Genomic DNA, 22560 nt, shown 5'->3' with positions numbered 1-22560 from the left:
AAGGACATTTCCAAGTGACGGTAAACTTTAACGGTAGTGTATATTAAATATTCATTATTAATATACGCCTACTGTATAATAGCTAGCAAATGAATGACCTAACTAACGTTAGCCTGTCTAGCTGGAACTTCTGAAGGAGAATGTTTTATTTCTACAATTTCCAAAAGATAACCAAACAAAAACATATTTACTTTTTATGAGACGTGTTTGTGCCATCATGTGCATTAGTAGCACAATTTCTAACTTATTTGCATTCGTTTTTACTTACACTTTTATGTTGACTTCTCCATTGATGTTGTTTTTAAGTTTTCGCTGACTTTTCTTAGCGGATGTATAATCGTCGCAAATTGAATTATGGGGAGTTTCAGGCCCTGGAGTGAGCATAATTGTACACTCGCAAAGCCGACTTAAAACGAGAGCTGACGGGCTTATGTTGCAAATTTCCCTTGCTTGGCTAAACATTTGGACCACCCTCCAAGATGGCGATGGGGATTTCCCCAAGGGCTTAAGACGAGGGCAAGTGGACGAGGGTATGTCTTTTAAGTGTTTCGACCGCAGCCCAGGTCTAACGGTCGTCTCGGGCCGAACTGCATGTGCAGGCTGTCAAATCAAAGCCACCCCTTCAATATAAGTTGTCAATTTCACAAGGTTGGATCAGTAACATGTTCAACTACTTAAGACATTGACTCGAATCTAGGTTGTGCCTTTAGATTGAGAAAATGAACAATCATTTTCTTCTCAAACACCAACCCCCGGCCTGGTCTGTTTGGTCTATTTCGCAAGCATTCCCGGAAGTCTCGTGATGGTTAAGTCTCGTTGATATCCCAGGCTTATATGCGCTGTTCCCAATAGCCTGGGGACAAGGTTACTCTATCCTTAACCTTCAGTCAGCGCTCACTCAATATTGTACTGTAGCTGTGATTTATGTACTCCAAACAGGCTTATCTAAAATGCCTTTAAATCAGAGCCTCTAGTCTAGTGCAACAAATATCTCTCAGACAACTCAACACAATCCACTCTTAGAAGCATAGATACAAAGTACAATGGAGAACTCAAACAGTAAATAACCATTAGATGGTGCTGTTAATAAGTCATGCCACTAATATTGGGCAAAATGCATCAATGTCCAGGTGGGCTGGAGAGAGTTGGCTTATGGAGGATGCTGATTGGCCCCCCTGGCTGTCACTCAAACCAGCAATGTCTTTTTTCTATGGTGTCTTCTTTGTTTTCAGTGTTCACTTTTACCTCTGTCCCATTGGTAGTTTAGGAGATGTCCTTCATTTGATTATTTACATCTCCTCATTCCTTCTAGTGACAGTCATTAGCTTTCCCATGTCTGTCCAACTTCCTGCAGGTTTCCAGTTCTGCTGTCCCCATTGCTCTCAGTTTATTTATGCCCCAGTACTCTGCTCAGTGCCATGAGTAGCATTGTCTTTAGCACCCACCCACCCACCATACTCAAAACTCTCTCATTCCAAGATACTGTAATAGGACTCCTCGGTGGAATAGAGAAGTCTGTCATTCCCCACTATAGTGAGGGTGGGGGTGGGGGGGTTCAGGAGATTTCAGCACAGCAGTGTCTGTCCCAGGCTTGGGGCTCTCCCCCCTCCGCACACACTAACAGGTAGGACTCAGTCCTCTCCTGTGGCCAGCGCACCTGAGAGAGAGGATGAGATGAAGAGAGAGGAGGCGAGAGAGGGAAAGGAGAGGGAGAGAGGGAGAGGGGGGCATACAAGGGGAGAAACATGAGGGAAAGGGAGAAGAGAGGGAGAGAGAAAGGTGGAGACATTGTGGTAAGGATGGGGAGAGAGTGCAAGTGAGCGCAGAGAAGGAAAGATGCAGTTAGTAAGGGAGGGATAGAGAACATGAAGAGGAAACAAGTCATTTTTTCATCAAGCATATATCACTAAGGATTTACACCACTTGTGTCCCAAATGGCACCCTATTTCCTATATAGTGCACTACATTTGACCAGACCCCTATGGGTCCTGGTCAAAAGTAGCACACTAAATAGGGAATAGGGTATAATTTAGGATGAAAGCATTGTTTCTAGTCCCCATGTAGATGTTGCCATTTCCTACCCTGTGGAAGAGCAGCAGGTGGCGGTGGAGAGGGATCACCAGCGGGTAGTGACAGGCAGGGGGTGATCTTTTTCCCTGAAACACACTCACAGTCAGCCACTGAACAGGATTGTAGGCCGTGGTATAGATGCAGCCTTTTTTTGTGTGCGAGTCACAGCACAGCACAGCACAGCATGCCGCACTCGTCTGGGACAAAGTCCGTGAAAGGAAAGCAGACAAAATATATTAATTATTTCCCTGGGGATGATGAAGACACGTGGCATTGGTAAATTCAATTGAATGCAGCAAAATATTTTTCCCCAGGCAATGTTGACCCATGCGAGTGTGGCATGCTGTGCTGTGACACACGCAAAAAAGACTGCATTTGTAACATTTTATTTGGATAGTACCCTACAGATGGTTTACAGGCCACATTTATCCAATCTCAACCTACCCCTAACACCATCAAAGGGTACAGACCAGCAAATTGTATCAACCATCTATAGAGGACCATCCAAATAAAGTGGGATACATTGCAGGAGCATAAATAGGGGTTGGTGTCGATTGTGAGGGAGGAAAGAGCTTGTTTTCTTCTCTTTACTTTATATCCTCATGAAAATGTACACACACTCTGTATATACCGGAAAACAAGGCTAATATTACTTGATAAAACAAGACGTTTCCAAACTGACAGAGCAGACAGCCAAACATGTGTTTTGTATGCCCTCAGAAAGCCTTTGATAATCTCAGAGGGGGAGAGAGAGAGAGAGAGAGAGAGAGAGAGAGAAAGAGTGAGAGAGAGCGTGAGTAAGGCTTACATTGTCCAGACAGTGGGCAGGCAGAGAAAGAGACGACGGGCAGACACGCAGTTCTGTGATTGGAGAAGAGAGAGGTATATTAGAACAGCGCAAGACAGCAGGGGCCTGTTCAGGATGATGAAACGTTACAGGAACATTATAGAACAGATATGGTTGTCTGTCACCCAGAATCGGGGATTAGCTCTATCGTGTCAGCTCTATTCATGACATTTCTATTTGCAACGTTCCACAACGTTCCACAACGTTTGCCTACTGGACATGGCAAAGGACTATGTAGCGCCACTGCTGCAGGCGACTGTTTTGGGTGGGAGCGCGGCTGATGAGCCATCCGACTTTGCCATCCATGTGAAAAATAACAATTTCAACAGGAGTGATTGCGTGAGTGAATCGGTGTGTGAAAGTGAGCGAGAGAGAGAGAGACAGTGATGAAAATGAAGGGATTGGAAAAGGTGAGAGGGATTGCCAGTATTTCTTGAAAACCTTAAAAAGGTACAGTACATATTTCTTGAAAACCTTAAAAGGGCCCCTGCAGAGGAAGTTGCCGTCACACTTTTGACTTAATTCCTAGTGCGGAAATGCTGGTTTAGTTTCACCCTACGAACACCGACGTATGGCTCCTTATAAATATCGATTGATCGGGCTGTAAGTGCTGTTGTTGTGATGTGGAAACGTCTAGGAGCAACAACGGCTCAGCCGCAAAGTGGTAGGTCACACAAGCTCACAGAACGGGACAGCCGGGCGCTGAAGCGCGTTGCGCATAAAAATTGTCTAATCTCGGTTGCAGCACTCACTACCCAGTTCCAAACTGTCTCTGAAAGCACAATAACTTTTCGTCAGGAGCTTCATGAAATGGGTTTCAATGGCCGAGCGGCACACAAGCCTAAGATCACAATGCGTAATGCCCAGCGTAGGCTGGAGTGGTGTAAAGCTTGCCGCCATTAGATTCTGGAGCAGTGGAAATGCGTTCTCTGGAGTGATGAATCATGCTTCACCATCTGGCAGTCCGACGGACTAATCTGGGTTTGGCGGATGCCAGGAGAATGCTACCTGCCCCAATGCATAGTGCCAACTGTAAAGTTTGGTGGAGGAGGAATAATGGTCTGGGGCTGTTTTTCATGATTCGGGCAAGGCCCCTTAGTTCCAGTGAAGGGAAATCATAAATCTGCAGCATACAATGACATTCTAGACAATTCTGTGCTTACAACTTTGTGGCAACAGATTGGGGAAGGCCCTTTGAAGGTTTCAGCATGACAAGGCCCCGTGCACAAAGCAAGGTCCATACAGAAATGGTTTGTGGAGATCGTTGTGGAAGAACACCTTTGGGATGAATTGGAATGCTGACTGCAAGCCAGGCCTCACCACCCAATATCAGTGCCAGACCTCACTAATGCTGTTGTGTCCTCGCAGCAACGTTCCAACATCTAGTGGAAATCCTTTCCAGAAGAGTGGAGGCTGTTATAGCAGCAAAAGGGGGACCAATTCCATATTTATGCCCATGATTTTGGAATGAGATGTTCGACGAGCGGGTGTCCACATACACTACATTACCAAAAGTATCATGTAATCCTACTGTATGTTCCTTATTATTAGTATTATAAAATTCATGCAGATACTGTATTACATTGTTGATGTGTATGGAGTGCAAAATAACTAGTTAGCTTGTATTCTCCGAACAATAACACCAGTGTTCCCGTAGCACTCACATCTATAGCCATGAATTGCTTTGAAAGGCTGGTCATGGCTCACACCAACACCATCCTCCCAGACACCCTGGACCCACTCCAATTTGCATACCGTCCCAGCACATCCACAGCTGACGCAATCTCCAGGGAAGCAAACTGGTGAGGGCCCAAAAAGGTGACACGTTTTTTTGCACTGAATCATTTAAAAAAATCCCTGCTAAGGGGAAATGCAGGTTTTAACTAATTAAACAACAAAGATTATGATCTACATGATCAGTCTCTGTGTGTAAAATAAAAGGTGGTTAATGTGAACCTAACTCACAGCTAAACATTTTTAAAGAAAGCAAACCAATGTTATTTGTTGCTGAGACTTTACTGCAAATGAGACTCAAGTCTTGAGAAAAAACAATACACTAATATTGCAGTTAGCCATGACAGCCTTTATAATAGAACGCTCTAAATATTGCACTTGGGGAAAAAACATCTTAAAGTAGAAATAGAATGAAACAAACAGGCATTCTATTTTTTCTCTATTATAGGGGCCGCTATAGTAGACATCGATGCACAAGGCTACATGTGCACAAGGCCACGGCTGCAAAAAAAACGTTAACTGAGTAAAAAATGTAATAATCCCCCCTCACTCACACACAAGTGTTTCTGTCAAGTTCAACACAACAAAAGCAATAGCTTTAGGCTACACTGCACATTATTACATTGTACACTTTCTGCCTGTGGACATCTGTTCTACAATGTGCCAGCGGAGCATGATACCCTTTGTTGGCAAAATCGATCTCTTTCAGGCAGAGAGTAGAACCTGGCTTACCCCTTTTTATCCACTGTATTGAACAAGTGAGAATGAAGGAAAGTGTGTTGTGTTCCTTTCAACTCTAGTGGCATCCAGGTCCAGCTCCAACTACACTTGATCCCTGAATCCACTTGTTTATCAAGCAACGTCTCATTTTCACCTAATTCTCCCATTCAGAAAATTAACAACATACTGTAGAGGGAAACCATTAGTTCTAAGATATGTGTTAGTTCGTTAGCTAGTTAACTATTTAACATTTCACATAGATTGCCAGGGTCCAGTAAGCAACAAACACGTTATAACTTGAGGAACGGCAAGGAGTCAGTGGCTTGCGAAATGTATTCACCCCCCCTTAGCATTTTTCCTATTTTGTAGCCTTACAACCTGGAATTAAATTAGATTTTTTTTAGGGGGTTTGTATCATTTGATTTACACAACATGCCTACCACTTTGACGATTCAAAATATTTTTTATTGTGAAACAAGCAAGAAATGACAAAAAAACTGAAAACGAGCATGCATAACTATTCACCCCCCCAAAGTCAATACTTGGCACATCTAGCCACTGGGATTTTTGCCCATTCTTCAAGGCAAAACTGCTCCAGCTCCTTCAAGTTGGATGGGTTCTGCTGGTGTACAGCAATCTTTAAGTCATTCCACAGATTTTCAATTGGATTGAGGTTTGGGCTTTGACTAGGCCTTTCCAAGACATTTGAATGTTTCCCCGTAAACCACTCGAGTGTTGCTTTAGGAGTATGCTTAAGGTTATTGTCCTGCTGGAAGGTGAACCCCCATCCCAGTCTCAAATCTCTGGAAGACTGAAACAGGTTTCCCTCAAGAACTTCCCTGTATTTAGCACCATCCATCATTCCTTCAACTCTGACCAGCTTCCCAGTCCCTGCCGATAAAAAACATGATGGGATGTATTCTCGGGGTGATGAGAGGTGTTGGGTTTGCGCCAGACATAACGCTTTCCTGTTTGGCCAAAAAGCTACGTTTTAGTCTCATCTGACCAGAGTACCTTCTTCCATATGTCAAATCAAATCTAATTTTATTTGTCACATACACATAGTTAGCAGATGTTAATGCGAGTGTAGCGAAATGCTTGTGCTTCTAGTTCCGACAATGCAGTAATAACCAACAAGTAATCTAGCTAACAATTCCAAAACTACTACCTTATAGACACAAGTGTAAGGGGATAAAGAATATGTACATAAAGATATGAGTGAGTGATGGTACAGAGCGGCATAGGCAAGATACAGTAGATGGTATTGAGTGCAGTATATACATATGAGATGAGTATGTAAACAAAGTGGCATAGTTAAAGTGGCTAGTGATACATGTATTACATAAAGATGCAGTAGATGATAGAGTACAGTATATACATATACATATGAGATTAATAATGTAGGGTATGTAAACATTATATTAGGTAGCATTGTTTAAAGTGGCTAGTGATATATTTTACATCAATTCCCATCAATTCCCATTATTAAAGTGGCTGGAGTTGAGTCAGTCTGTTGGCAGCAGCCACTCAATGTTAGTGGTGGCTGTTTAACAGTCTGATGGCCTTGAGATAGAAGCTGTTTTTCAGTCTCTCGGTCCCAGCTTTGATGCACCTGTACTGACCTCGCCTTCTGGATGATAGCGGAGTGAACAGGCAGTGGCTCGGGTGGTTGTTGTCCTTGATGATCTTTATGGCCTTCCTGTGACATCGGGTGGTGTAGGTGTCCTGGAGGGCAGGTAGTTTGCCCCCGGTGATGCGTTGTGCAGACCTCACTACCCTCTGGAGAGCCTTACGGTTGTGGGCGGAGCAGTTGCCGTACCAGGCGGTGATACAGCCCGACAGGATGCTCTCGATTGTGCATCTGTAGAAATTTGTGAGTGCTTTTGGTGACAAGCCAAATTTCTTCACCCTCCTGAGGTTGAAGAGGCGCTGCTGCGCCTTCTTCACGATGCTGTCTGCGTGGGTGGACCAATTCAGTTGGTCTGTGATGTGTACGCCGAGGAACTTAAAACTTTCTACCCTCTCCACTACTGTTCCATCAATGTGGATAGGGGGGTGTTCCCTCTGCTGTTTCCTGAAGTCCACAATCATCTCCTTTGTTTTGTTGACGTTGAGTGTGAGGTTATTTTCCTGACACCACACTCCAAGGGCCCTCACCTCCTCCCTGTAGGCCGTCTCGTCGTTGTTGGTAATCAAGCCTACCACTGTTGTGTCGTCCGCAAACTTGATGATTGAGTTGGAGGCGTGCGTGGCCACGCAGTCGTGGGTGAACAGGGAGTACAGGAGAGGGCTCAGAACGCACCCTTGTGGGGCCACAGTGTTGAGGATCAGCGGGGTGGAAATGTTGTTGCCTACCCTCACCACCTGGGGGCGGCCCGTCAGGAAGTCCAGTACCCAGTTGCACAGGGCGGGGTCGAGACCCAGGGTCTCGAGCTTGATGACGAGCTTGGAGGGTACTATGGTGTTAAATGCCGAGCTGTAGTCGATGAACAGCATTCTCACATAGGTATTCCTCTTGTCCAGATGGGTTAGGACAGTGTGCAGTGTGGTTGAGATTGCATCGTCTGTGGACCTATTTGGGCGGTAAGCAAATTGGAGTGGGTCTAGGGTGTCAGGTAGGGTGGAAGTGATATGGTCCTTGACTAGTCTCTCAAAGCACTTCATGATGACGGAAGTGAGTGCTATGGGGCAGTAGTCATTTAGCTCAGTTACCTTAGCTTTCTTGGGAACAGGAACAATGGTGGCCCTCTTGAAGCATGTGGGAACAACAGACTGGGATAGGGATTGATTGAATATGTCCGTAAACACACCAGCCAGCTGGTCTGCGCATGCTCTGAGGGCGCGGCTGGGGATGCCGTCTGGGCCTGCAGCCTTGCGAGGGTTGACACGTTTAAATGTTTTCCTTACGTTGGCTGCAGTGAAGGTGAGTCCGCATGTTTTAGTTGCGGGCCGTGTCAGTGGCACTGTATTGTCCTCAAAGCGGGCAAAAAAGTTATTTAGTCTGCCTGGGAGCAAGACATCCTGGTCCATGACTGGGCTCGTTTTCTTTTTGTAATCCGTGATTGACTGTAGACCCTGCCACATACCTCGTGTCTGAGCCGTTAAATTGAGATTCTACTTTGTCTCTATACTGACGCTTAGCTTGTTTGATTGCCTTGCGGAGGGGTTACACTGTTTGTATTTGGTCATGTTTCCGGTCACCTTGCCCTGATTAAAAGCAGTGGTTCGCGCTTTCAGTTTCACGCGAATGCTGCCATCAATCCATGGTTTCTGGTTTGGGAATGTTTTAATCGTTGCTATGGGAACGACATCTTCAACGCACGTTCTAATGAACTCGCACACCAAATCAGCGTATTCGTCAATGTTGTTGTCTGACGCAATACGAAACATATCCCAGTCCACGTGATGGAAGCAGTCTTGGAGTGTGGAATCAGATTGGTCGGACCAGCGTTGACCAGACCTCAGCGCGGGAGCTTCTTGTTTTAGTTTCTGTCTGTAGGCAGGGATCAACAAAATGGAGTCGTGGTCAGCTTTTCCGAAAGGAGGGCGGGGCAGGGCCTTATATGCGTCGCGGAAGTTAGAATAGCAGTGATCCAAGGTTTTTCCAGCCCTGGTTGCACAATCGATAAGCTGATAAAATTTAGGGAGTCTTGTTTTCAGATTAGCCTTGTTAAAATTCCCAGCTACAATGAATGCAGCCTCCGGATAAATGGATTCCAGTTTGCAAAGAGTCAAATAAAGTTCGTTCAGAGCCATCGATGTGTCTGCTTGGGGGGGAATATACGGCTGTGATTATAATCGAAGATAATTGCCTTGGTAGATAATGCGGTCGACATTTGATTGTGAGGAATTCTAAATCAGGTGAACAGAAGGCCTTGAGTACCTGTATGTTGTTATGATCACACCACGTCACGTTAACCATGAAGCATACGCCCCCGCCCCTCTTCTTACCAGAAAGATGTTTGTTTCTGTCTGCGCGATGCGTGGAGAAACCAGTTGGCTGCACCGACTCCGATAGCATCTCTCCAGTGAGCCATGTTTCCGTGAAGCAAAGAACGTTACAGTCTCTGATGTCCCTCTGGAATGCTACCCTTGCTCGGATTTCATCAACCTTGTTGTCAAGAGACATTGGCGAGAAGGATGCTAGGGAGTGGTGCACGATGTGCCCGTCTCCGGAGTCTGACCAGAAGACAGTTCCGTTTCCTCCTTTTACGAAGTCGCAATGACAGAGGTCAAACATTTTTGTAAGGGTTTTCACACTTGCAGATCTCCTCTAGAGCAGTGATGTTTTGGGGCTGTTGCTGGGCAACATGGACTTTCAACTCCCTCCAAAGATTTTCTATGGGGTTGAGATCTGGAGACTGGCTAGGCCACTCCAGGACCTTGAAATGCTTCTTACGAAGCCACTCCTTCGTTGCCCGGGTGGTGTGTTTGGGATCATTGTCATACTGAAAGACCCAGCCACGTTTTATCTTCAATGCCCATCTCACGATACATGGCCCCATTCATTCTTTCCTTTACATGGATCAGTCGTCCTGGTCCCTTTGCAGAAAAACAGACCCAAAGCATGATGTTTCCACCCCCATGCTACACAGTATGTATGGTGTTCTTTGGATGCAACTCAGCATTCGTTGTCCTCCAAACACGACGAGTTGAGTTTTTACCAAAAAGTAATATTTTGGTTTCATCTGACCATATGACATTCACCCAATCTTCTTCTGGATCATCCAAATGCTCTCTAGCAAACTTCAGACGGGCTTGGACATGTACTGGCTTAAGCAGGGGGACGTCTGGCACTGTACTGGTAGTGTGTTACTGAAGGCACTTTGGTCCCAGGGGACACGTCCCCCTGGCACTGCAGGACTAAAATTTGAGTCCCTGCTCTATCACTGCTCTAGAGGAGATCTGCATGGAGGAATGGGCCAAAATACCAGCAACAGTGTGTGAAAACCTTGTGAAGACTTACAGAAAACGTTTGACCATTGTCATTGCCAACAAAGGGTATATAACAAAGTATTGAGATAAACTTTTGTTATTGACCAAATACTTATTTTCCACCACAATTTGCAAATCATTTCATAAAAAATCCTACAATGTGATTTTCAGGATTTTTTTTCTTCTCATTTTGTCTGTCATAGTTGAAGTGTACCTATGATGAAAATTACAGGCCTCTCATCTTTTTAAGCGGAGAACTTGCCCAATTGGTGGCTGACTAAATACTTTTTTTGCCCCACTGTACCTACTAGCAGTGCTTAGCCTTTTCCACTGGGGAAAGAAAAGAAAAAATAACTGACGAATTACATAATTATTTTGAGTTTCATTACTCACGCAACATTCTTCCCTTCAAGCAATGACCGTTTAATAAGTTCAATCACCTCGTCACCACTGTAATATTTGTGTTGTGGAGAAATGGCCAGGCAGGAGACGGGAGTACAGTTAGTTTTCATTTAGTCAAAACACCTCGTGCTCTACAGTTCCCGGCACCCCAGTGCGCATGTGCATTTCCTATTAGGTGTAGTAACATAACACTGCCGTAATGCATTACTGCTTAGTAACAGCACAGTAACTAATATAAACAGATGTAGATCCCAGATACTACACTTTGAACACCTCTTTTTTTATTTGAAGGATTATTTCATGCTGATGAAAGATAAGGGCCATATGTTTCGAAAGCCACATCGCAAGTGATTATTATTTGACGTTTCTAGACAGCGTTGGGATTGTAATTCACATGAGGCAGTCTTGGGCGAAGCTAATGGCTGAAAACTGTAGGGAGAAGGCAGAATACCGCCTAGAGTTTTCGAGAGCTACTGTGATGGTTCTAGCTTGCTTAGCCTACAATATGTGATGGGTTAAAAAATATTGGAGAACTTGGCTACAGGAGCAGAAGAAAACTATTTTTTATGAATGGAATTATGTCACCTCTGTGTGTGTGTGTGTGTGTGTGTGTGTGTGTGTGTGTGTGGGGGGGGACTTTTTCCACATTGAGCACCTACCCCACCAAAGGTCTGCCCCACCAGCCATCCATCCATTAGAAACCTTCCCCGGAGAGGAGGAAGACCCCCTAACACTGCTTCTTTATAAAGCTCATAATGCTGTATTGATTTATTGTCAGGGAGGGCCAATGACTGCATACCAGACCTATTTTTAGAGGGGATATTTATCGTTTTGTTCTGGCCAAAGGTTCCAACATAAGCAGATGCTGCTCCTGCTATGCAACACTCTTTTTTCACAGTATGTGGCTCATATGGTCTGGAATTCCTACCATCTCACATTTGTCTTGATATTAGACACTGCTGCTTGTGAAGAGATGATATATCCAATAGATGTCTATAGAAGGAGTTAATGCTGTACACATCAAATGTAAGAGAACTTACTGAAAAAGGGGGGGACTAGTTGGATGTGTCCAAAAATAAATGTTCATTTTAGTTTTCCGTTGCAAAACAATTTAAAACTTTTTCAGTTGTGTGCCTTAATAAACACAAGCCAGACCTTATCTTACTGAACTTGACGAGAGAGGCCACAGGTTCAAAATGATCTGTCAAATGGATGGAACAGAAACCCAAGGAAGGATGATAGAACAGGCAATGATTCAGGTATTTTTTTTTAAAGAAGAAATGAGGAGGGATGAGTGCTGGGTCTCTTGCCTGTCTCCTTGGAGGACTTCAGGCCCCCGATCTCCACCCTTAGACTCTCCATCTCCTTCTCCAGATCTCCATTCCTCTTCTCTGCCTCATGTAGCCGTCTATGGAGATATGTGGATACAGTCAGCTCTGGTATTGGCTATGAATATTTACCTAAATATAAAATTACATCATGACATTATGGATACCTCTATAACATACATGTACATTACCTAAATGTCAGAGCTGTCAAGTCTGAAGGGAAAGGTGAGGGAGGCCCATTTTTAGCAGTAGAGCAATACTGCAATAAATGCCTCTTATCAACGTGTCTGTCTGTCTGTCTGTCTGTGCACACTCAGGGTTCATCTAACCTGTGCAGGTCCTCATCAAGTCCTGAATTCTGGTCTGTCTCCTCCTCGTCCTCCTCTATCGTGGTGTGAGTGGACTCTGCAGTACCCTGCTCCAAGGCTAGGGGGAGCTCAAGAAGGGCAGGCAGGCTGTCAGTAGATGTCAGAGCGTCTCTGAGCTGCCACATCTGACTCTGAAATCCCACACCACCCCACTCAGTGTCAGAAATACACATCATGGTAAAGGTAAACATATCAGTTCCCCGAAAAGAACAATCTCGTAGCCGTTAATATCTCTTGCATGCCTAACTCTCTGATGCATGCCACAGAACACATCAGACATTCAAGATGCAGCAAGCTCAAGAAGCACTAAGCATTTGTGTCACAGCTGACTGGCACACTTGAGATGAGGTTAACTATAGCAGTTAGTATTCCTGAATAAACAAACTGACATGTACATGTGTAACAGAGCTACAGCTAACTAGCTACAGCTAACTAGCTAGCGATTCCGTATTCCGGCTACATGAGAACACTCAAATTGACTTAACTAGCCTAGCTAGTGGTTAGTATTTAGTTTAGTTTTGACTATTACAACTCATCTCAGCTAGTCGCTAGTGTGGATAGTCAACCAACCAGCTTATCCTGGAAATTGAGGTTTGGCAACCCTTGATGCCGCTGGTGGTCAATCTCCATCATGATGTCACAACTGCGGTCCAAGGCACCTGTCTGTCTGTAAGAGATTGAGAAATTGGCGGAAACAAACATAACTGTTTCGACACCGTTTTGTATGATACCCCATTCATTTGAGGGACGTTTATACTGAGACAGTATATGATATGAATGTGACCTTGTAGCTGTGTAGGAGTAGCCAACGAAAGCCAGGTGAACACCGATAGGGGCCCTGTCCATCACGTCACTCAGTGTTTCCTGCAGGACAAAAGACAGCATTACATCTAGTGTGCTTTATATGCATGTCAGGTATGGGCAATTCCATGCCAGCGCAGACGGATAATATTCTTGGCATCTCAGATTGTTATGGCAATTCTCACATAGAAACTTCATTGGAAGGAAGGATGTTTGACATGCTCTTATACATTTGTATCACAAACCATTTAAGGCACTTTTAAGGCGTATACACACCTCCTGTAAGACTTTATGATCTGTAAACTACATGATACAGACATCATCTTGGTGTAATTACACTCTTTATAGTGTGATCAAATTCAGTCCTGTCCCCCCCTACCCCCCCCGGGTGTATATTTAGTTTTTTGACTTAGCATAACACAGATGATTCAAATAGCTGAATGTTTAGCTGAATGTGCAATTCTAAAGTAGTGCTGTGATTGGTTAATGACCTACTGTATAATGTCCATTCCTATGTACAGTACCAGTCAAAAGTTTGGGCACACCTACTCATTCTAGTTTTTTTTGTGTTTTTTTACTATTTTCTACATTGTAGAATAATTGTGAAGACATCACAAATATGAAATAACACATGGAATCATGTAGTAACCAAAAAAAGTGTTAAACAAATCAAAATATATTTCATATGGGAGATTCTTCAAAGTAGTCACACTTTGCCTTGATGACAGCTTTGTGATACAAATGTAAAAATCATGTCAAATATTTTCCACCTATGCTGGCATGGAATTAACATTATACGTTCTCTAAGGTCCCTTCTTAGGCTTGCTTCTGGAGCCACGTCATATTGGAGCCAGACCACACTATCTATATTATTCCTAGCTGTCTATTTACCACCACAGAATGAAGCTGGCACTAAACCAACTCTAAACCAACTCTATAAGGCCATAAGCAAAGAAGCAAAATGCTCACCCAGAAGCGGCGCTCTTAGTGGCCGGGGACTTTAATGCAGCAAACTTAAATCAGTTTTACCAAATTTTACCAGCATGTCATATGTGCAAGCAGAGGGAAAAAAATCCTAGACCACCTATACTGCACACACAGAGATGCGTACAAAGCTCTCCCCCGCCCTCCATTTGGAAAATCTGATAATTCTATCCTCTTGACTCTTGCTTATGAGCAAAAACTAAAGCAGGAAGTATCTGTGACTCGCTCAATGTGGAAGTGGTCAGATGACGCAGATGCTACACTACAGGACTGTTTTGCTAGCACAGACTAGAATATGTTCCCGGGATACATCAAATGGCATAGAGGAGTACACCACCTCAGTCATCGGCTTCATCAATAAGTGCATCGACGACGTCGTCCCCACACTGACTGTACGTACATATCCCAACCAGAAGCCATGGATTACAGGCAACATCTGCATCAAGCTAAAGGCTAGAGCTGCCACTTTCAAGGAGTGGGAGACTAATCCGGACGCTTATAAGAAATGCCGCTATGCCCTCAGATAAACCATCAAATAAGAAAGGCGTCAATACAGGACTAAGATTGAATCCTACTACACCGGCTCTGATGCTCGATGGATGTGGCAGGGCTTGAAAACTATTACGGACTACAAAGGGAAACCCAGACGCGAGCTGCCCAGTGACGTGAGCCTACCAGATGAGCTAAATGCCTTTTATGCTCGCTTCTAGGCAAGCAACACTGAAGCATGCATGAGAGCACCAGTTGTTCTGGATGACTTTGTGATAACGCTATTAGTAGCCGATGTGAACGAAACCTTTAAACAGGTCAACATTCACAAAGCCGCTGGGCCAGACGGATTACCAGGACGTGTACTCAAAGCATGTGCAGACGAACTGGCAAGTGTCTTCACTGACATTTTCAACCTCTCCCTGACCAAGCCTACCTCTTTCAAGCAGACCACCATAGTCTCTGTGCCCAAAGAAGCAAAGGTAACCTGCCTAAATGATTACCGCCCGTGGAACTCACATCGGTAGCCATGAAGTGCTTTGAAAGGCTTGTCATGGCTCACATCACAGTATCCTCCCGGACACCCTAGACCCACTCCAATTCGCGTACCGCCCAAACAGATCCACAGATGATGCAATCTTAATTGCACTCCACACTGCCCTTTCTCACCTGAACAAAAGGAACACCTATGTGAGAATGCTGTTCATTGACTACAGCTCAGCGTTCAATACCATAATGCCCACAAAGCTCATCACTAAGCTAAGGACTCTGGGACTAAACACCTCCCTCTGCAAGTGGATCCTGGACTTCCTGACGGGACACCCCCAGGTGGTTAGAGTAGGCAACAACACATTTGTCACGCTGATCCTTAACACTGGGGCCCCTCTGGTATGTATTTAGTCCCCTCATGTACTCCCTGCTAACTCACGACTGCATGGCCACGACACAAGTGTTAGGCCTGATCACCAACAACGATGAGACGGCCCGCAAGGAGGAGGTCAGAGAACTGGCAGTGTGGTGCCAGGACAACAACCTCTACCTCAATATGAGCAAGACTAAGGAGATGATCGTAGACTACAGGAAAAGGCGGGCCGAACAGTCCCCCATTAACATCGGCGGGGCTGTAGTGGAGCTGGTCGAGAGTTTCAAGTTCCTTCCCACCAATGAACTATCATCGTCCAAACATACAAAGACAGCCGTGAAGAGGGCACGACAAAACCTTTTCCCCCTCAGGAGACTGAAAACATTTGGCATGGGTCCCCAGATCCTCAAAAGGTTTTACAGCTGCACCATCTCGAGCATTCTGACCGGTTGCATCACCCCCGGGTATGGCAACTGCTCAGCATCTGACAGGAAGGCGCTATAGAGGGTAATGCGAACGGCTCAGTACATCTTTTGGGCCATGCTTCCTTCCATCCAGGACCTATATAATAGGCGGTGTCAGAGGCAAGTCCATAAAATTGTCAGAGATTCCAGTCACCCGCGTTGTAGACTGTTTTCTCTGCTACCTCACGGCAAGCTGTACCGGAGCGCCAAGTCTAGGACCAAGAGGCTCCTCAACAGCTTCTACCCCCAAGCCTTAAGACTGCTGAACAATTAATAAAATTGCCACCGGACAATTTACATTGACCTTTTGTACACTGCTGCTACTCACTGTTTACAAATTACCTCAACTAACCTGTACCCGCTCACACTGACTAGGTACCGGTGCCCCCTGTATATAGCCTCGTTATTCTTATTCTTATTGTGTTATGTTTTTATTATTCGTTTTTGTTTTAGTCTACTAGGTAAAAAAATGTCTTAACTCTTCTTGAACTGCACTGTTGGTTAAGGGCTTGTAAGTAATCATTTCACGGTAAAGTCTACACTTGTTGTATTCGGCGCATGTGACAAAAAGTTTGATTTGATATTCTATGGAAGTTGCTCCATATTAGGCCCCTTTACGTTTGAATGGATTGTATATAGATTGTATGTCGGCTTTTTGGATTAATACCATTTCACTGAGGCAGTCGTCCAACACGTCAAAGTTGGAAGTGTCAGTGGCGTTGGAGACTTCAGGTTCGAAGGGTGCTGGAATTTCATGCAGGGAGCCCCAATCTAGTCCACAGAAGAAAGGGTGGCCCCTGAAGTCTCCAGAGCCCCCAGCCCCCATACGATCCTCCCTCTCACAGATGAGCCCCATGATGAGGGAACGGGCCATGTTTGAAACCTCGGGGCCAGATGGGGGGAACTCAAAGTGCTCCTGGAGGGACATAATAGTTAGTTCCTTATAGTTCAAGCTTGCAGCTCTTCTTCACAATTCTTTCGGTTTGAGCTCAATATATACATTTTTGCAGTCTTTGCAGATGTATAAGAAGATGCTCACAAAGATTACTATGGCCAAATCCCAAATCGACCTCTACGCTCTATGCACTTGTGTAGACCTGATTGGATTTGACAGGTGTAAGCAATATCGTAATAGCTCTACCTTGCCCTCTGATAAGTGGAAGCTAGGTGGAAGTTTCACAATATTGCTTATACTAATCAAATTATGTAAGATCTCCACAAGTGCATAGAGTGTAGGGCTTAGGGGTCGATTTGGGATTGAGCCCTATTGAATATTAGCTATTTTTAAACACCCCTTCCTCCTCGGATTTCCCACCACTCTTGGCACCGATATGCACAGATACACATGTACATTTTCTGATGACTCTTCAACATGTTCTCCTGTTCAATTTGTGAAGTGACCTTCTCTCAGTCGCCATCCTACCTGGAAGTTCATGATCTTGGCATAGGTCTCTGAGATGGACTCTGCGTAGAAGGGCGTGGTCCCCTGCAGCATCTCGTAGGCACAGACCCCCAGGGCCCACCAGTCACACTCAGGGCCATAGCCTCCCCCTCCCTCCACCGCACGCAGGATCTCTGGGGACAGGTAGTCGGGTGTGCCTACTGCCAAGGACGAGTGCACCTGAAAATGCACAGTGACATGTCAACACACACGAATGCATTGACAAAAGTAGGATTCTATCCTTGGGATGCAATATGTTCACATTATAGAAGAGAGAAACCTTCCCTCACAGAAAGTAGTAGTTCTAACTCATTAGTAGCAACAGAAGTCACACACTGTCACACTATAACACACAGAGGAGTACACCTTTGTGTTACCGACGTGGTTTAGTGAGTAAGTAACCCTACCTGAGCCCTAAAGACTTGCTTTAGTTCCCTGAGCCTTGTCTTTAGCTCAGAGGGCTAACACAGCCTTCCCACTGGGCACAAACTGGTTGAATAAACATTGTCTCAATGTGGTTTGTTAACGTATTGTGACGTAGATTCTATGTGGAAAATATATTTGATTTGAAAAAAATATTTGAGGATGGAATTTCAACCACAGAATTATGTTCAAATAGACAAACCTTGTATAAAATGTTGAATTTTTACATGCAAAACGTTTTCAGATCTTGGCTAGGCAATACCTCCTCCTGGAGAATTGATCTACACTATATATACAAATGTATGTGGACACCCCTTCAAATTAATGGATTTGGCTATTTCAGGTGTATAAAATATAGCACACAGCCATGCAATCTCCATAGACAAACATTGGCAGTAGATTGGCCTTACTGTAGAGCTCAGTGACTTTCAACGTGCACCGTCATAGAATGCCACCTTTCCAACAAGTCAGTTCGTCAAATTTCTGCCCTGATAGAGCTGCCTCGGTCAACTGTAAGTGCTGTTATTGTGAAGTGGAAACATCTAGGAGCAACACTTCAACCGTGAAGTGGTAGGCAACACAAGCTAAAAAGTATCTATACTGGATAATTCTAGCGTGGCAGGCTAGCTAGCTACAGGCTAGCTAACATTAGCTTTCAAGTCGGATTTGAAAGTTAGTTTGTAGCTCATAAAAGTTTTCTGTATTGTCTAGGGCAAACCTAAATAATGGATGCAGCTACTGTATGGTGGTAGCTAACTCATGTCTAAGTCTGACTAATACAGTGAACTTTGTCCTGCCCTGAACTAAGCAATTATTGGAAAGACATTATTCAGATCTTATCACAGGTCACTAATATGACGGTACCACAAGATCCTTCCCTTATTCTTCTCGGAGATGATTGTGTTCTACCAGTTAATATTTGTAGCAAAACCAGATTCATTAAATTGGCAATCATTGCAGCCAATAAATGCACAGCTATTATATGGAAGAGTGACACTCCGCCAGGCAAGCAGATGTGGCTAAAATAACTATCTTCCTATATTCCGTCTGAAAAAAAATTCATACAATTTATGTAATAAACCCTTTGAATTTACTGATGTCTGGGGGGACTTTCAGCAGTTTCTAGAGATGTCACCTTAGCTGCCTCATTACTACTCATTAATGTATTATCATCATTTGTTTTTCTGTTGAATCATTTATTTTCTAGCATGGAATGTGAAGGCCATTCTGTTTTTGTTTTTATGTTAGTCAGGGAAGCTAACTAGGAAAGCTAAGTAGAGGGGAGGGAGGGGGGTGTTCCTGTGTTGGTGAGGGAAGGGTTTGGCACAATGTGTCCCCATGTAGCATGGTGTTTTGTGTAGGTGGAAGGAATAACGGGGCATTATCTGTGTCATATTTTGATGATTGTTTAATTGTAAAAAAAGAAATGTCAATAAATATATTATTCCAAAAAAAAGTTTGGGGTCACTTAGAAATGTCTTTGTTTTGAAAGAAAAGCACATTTTTGGTCCATTAAAATAACATAAAATTGATCAGAAATACAGTGTAGACATTGTTAATGTTGTAAATGACTATTGTAGCTGGAATATCTACATAGGCGTACCGAGGCCCATTATCAGCAACCATCACTCCTGTGTTCCAATGGCATGTTGTGTTAGCTAATCCAAGTTTATCATTTTAAAAAGCTAATTGATTATTAGAAAACCCTTTTGCAATTATGTTAGCACAGCTGAAACTGTTGTCCTAAATTAAAGAAGCAATAAAACTGGCCTTCTTTAGACTAGTTGAGTATCTGGAGCATCAGCATTTGTGGGTTTGATTTCAGGCTCAAAATGGCCAGAGAAAAAAAATAACTTTCTTCTGAACTCGTCAATTTATTCTTGTTTTCAGAAATGAAGTCTATTCCATGCAAGAAATTGCCAAGAAACTGAAGATCTCGTACAACGCTATGTATTACTCCCCTCACAGAACAGAGGAGTGGGAGGCCCCGGTGCAGTGATGATGTTCAAAGTACTCCAACATACAGAATAAACCAACAGACCACTTTAGCTACAATAACATTCTAAGTAATGGTTACAGATGCTTTTTTTTCTTGCTCTGACTGTGATGTTGTTGTTGTTTATCTACCTTAGCTGAAGTCACTCTGGATAAGAGCTCCTGCTGAATGACCCCAAAAAATCTTGGTCAACCGAGAGTCATCTGTTCTTTCGACCAATCGATTGGTTGAAATTTTTAAATGTGTATTTTTCTATAATAGAAACACCCTATGTTTGAATAAAATCAACTATATGTAGGCTACTGAGCTTGTCTGATGCTTTAAGCACTGATATTAAAAATGACTAAAGAGGGAGACAGAGATTAATATAGCCTATCCAGAAAAAAAAAACCTGTTCCAACCCACCTCCTCCCACTTTCGCAGATTCCGCCATTAGGCTCCTAAAAGTTGTCGGTAATAGCCTACACCAGCTGTGAGCAAGCTTTTCCATTTGGAGTGCCAAGTTATACCATTTCTACTGATCTGCATGCCTGTTATGATTTTCATATGCATATTTTTGTGGAACAGTTTCATTTCATTTCTAATAAAGTCTTCATATCTCAAAATCAATGTAATGTGGTTAAACAAAACGCTATCTAAATGAAAGTGACACATCTAAAAGTAGCTTCTATTGCCATTGCCAATATTTAAAAATAGCCTTCATAAACCAACAAATAAAAACATTGCAGCCTGCAGGTCGAAAATATCCCGATGAAAATAAATATCCTATGAATCCCACTGGCTACGCATGGCCAGTCTGCAAGGAACTTAAAACATTATATCAACTATGAACTTGGTCCAGCCTGATCGTGCCAGCAAATTTGCAACATTGTATAAAATATTCTGGGCCCTCAGAGTGTCCTACACCAGTGAGCTCCAGACAGACAGAGACAGCTGTAGGATATTTGCACAAGGGATAAGAAGTAATCAGGTAGGCCTATTTTATGGCGTTTCCACCGGATCAGAGCATTACATGCTGAGTGGTTATCAAAAGGGAGAGAGCTAGTAGGCAAACTATTTTCATTCTCAATGGATGTAGAAACAGACTTTGTTTACTTGCTGTTTGAGGCGAAGAAAAAAAGGACTTTGAGAAGATTTTTTTCTATTGTGTTATTGACTGTACGTTTGTTTATGTGTAACTCCTGTGTTGTTGTTTTTGTCGCACTGCTTTGCTTTATCTTGGCCAGGTCGCAGTTGTAAATGAGAACTTGTTCTCAACTGGCCTACCTTGTTAAATAAAGGTTCAATTAAAAATTAAAAAACACAGTGATGGTGAGTCAAGACAATCAGAAATTGTATCAGATCCCCAAATGGGCACATTTATAGGTCTACATCTATGCGCAGGCCAGGTAGCCTAGGCCTACTTCTATACCTAATCAGAGTACTCTACTGTGCTCTACTGTACTGAGCTGTACTGTGCTGTCCAAACCTGTGAACATAGATGTCCCAGACCAGACCAAATCTGAACCAATTATAGACATCTATTTTTGAGCTGAATCAAGGACGGTCTGGGTCCCCTGATGTGAAATGTATAGTGGGTAGAATCATTTTGGTTGTGAAGTGTTATCAAAAAGCGTTGTCCTTTCTTTATAGTAACATGCAATTTACCACTTGGCTGTCTATTGTATCCCCCTGTCACAGGACCTCTCAGTCAACACCACCTCATAAGATGAGAAAGTCAATTGTTTATGAGGATTGCCTGCTGCAGTTGTTTGAGAGATGTCAATTTTGCAGCCGAACATACAACATAGAGATGACCAGCAAAGGACCCTCAGCATCATGCATCATGTCCTCGCTGTGAGCAGGGCAGACACTTGAATCAGGTTGGTGACATTTGACTTGGTCAAAAGTCAAAATCGTTTCGAGATTTGTCCCAATTCACCTTCATGACTCAGCCTGGTGAACCAGCCCGATTGCTGCGTTTACCATTCTATTTCATATGATATCTGAGGTGAAATAGAAAGGTGAGTGCAGCAATCAGGTTGGTTCCACCATTTGAATCATAACCACCGTTGATAATGTAATCAGTGTTTTGTGCGTGTGTTTGTGTGACCGAGCAGTATCTTTAATCTCGGGCTCCTGAGTGGCGCAGCGGTCTAAGGCACTGCATCTCAGTGCTTGAGGTGTCACTTCAGACACCCTGGTTTGATTCAAGGCTGTATCACAACCGGCCAGGAGCTGATCTGAGCTGCCATGCCCATTAATGGGGCACTAGCAAAGACCTTACCTCCAGCCTCACCTCCTGCCTGCTCACGAAAGGTGATCGATGGTGAGAACAGAATTAGGTTTGTTTAGACTGACCTGTTCAAACTTCAACATAGACACCTATCCTGACTGCTATAGGTAATAGAACAGTGACTGTGTATATGTTCATAGATGCATCTATCAGCCAGTACTTGGAGACTTGCAAGATGATGTGATGGAGTCCTGACCAACAGACAGGCTTGATACTGACGTCTCTGAATGGAGAAAGACCTGGCACTCAACACATTCACAATGAGGGACAAAAGGTGATTACTAATAATACAGTACAACAGAAAAGTCCAGTATTTGCAACATCCTTTCCGTCACGAGTTGACGCTGGAGAGACGAAGCATGTACGGGGAGTCAAACTTTTAATATATAACAGGCATGGAACGAGACAGAAACAGCGTCAG

General features: G+C 43.7%; 1 protein-coding gene across 2 annotated transcripts in view; it reads right to left on the bottom strand.

Annotated features, from left to right (window-relative positions):
• Positions 1-301: 301 nt before the first annotated feature.
• The window catches only part of LOC112258078 (myotonin-protein kinase-like), a 37542-nt gene continuing 15283 nt past the window's right edge, over positions 302-22560 (bottom strand). For both annotated transcript variants that reach the window (XM_024432181.2, XM_024432182.2), the window contains exons 7-15: positions 17428-17625; positions 16672-16920; positions 13189-13268; positions 12975-13071; positions 12366-12535; positions 12019-12116; positions 2879-2931; positions 2082-2156; positions 302-1657 (exon numbers count right to left, since the gene is read on the bottom strand). In XM_024432181.2, the coding sequence (XP_024287949.1) occupies positions 1556-1657; positions 2082-2156; positions 2879-2931; positions 12019-12116; positions 12366-12535; positions 12975-13071; positions 13189-13268; positions 16672-16920; positions 17428-17625 (1122 nt within the window). In that variant the 3' untranslated portion in view covers positions 302-1555. The remainder of the gene's footprint in view (positions 1658-2081; positions 2157-2878; positions 2932-12018; positions 12117-12365; positions 12536-12974; positions 13072-13188; positions 13269-16671; positions 16921-17427; positions 17626-22560) is intronic.

This window comes from Oncorhynchus tshawytscha, linkage group LG09 (assembly GCF_018296145.1).
Source record: "Oncorhynchus tshawytscha isolate Ot180627B linkage group LG09, Otsh_v2.0, whole genome shotgun sequence".
NCBI lineage: Eukaryota > Metazoa > Chordata > Actinopteri > Salmoniformes > Salmonidae > Oncorhynchus > Oncorhynchus tshawytscha.
The sequence above is the reverse complement of the archived record's forward strand: the minus strand, read 5'-3'. Positions and strand labels throughout refer to the sequence as shown.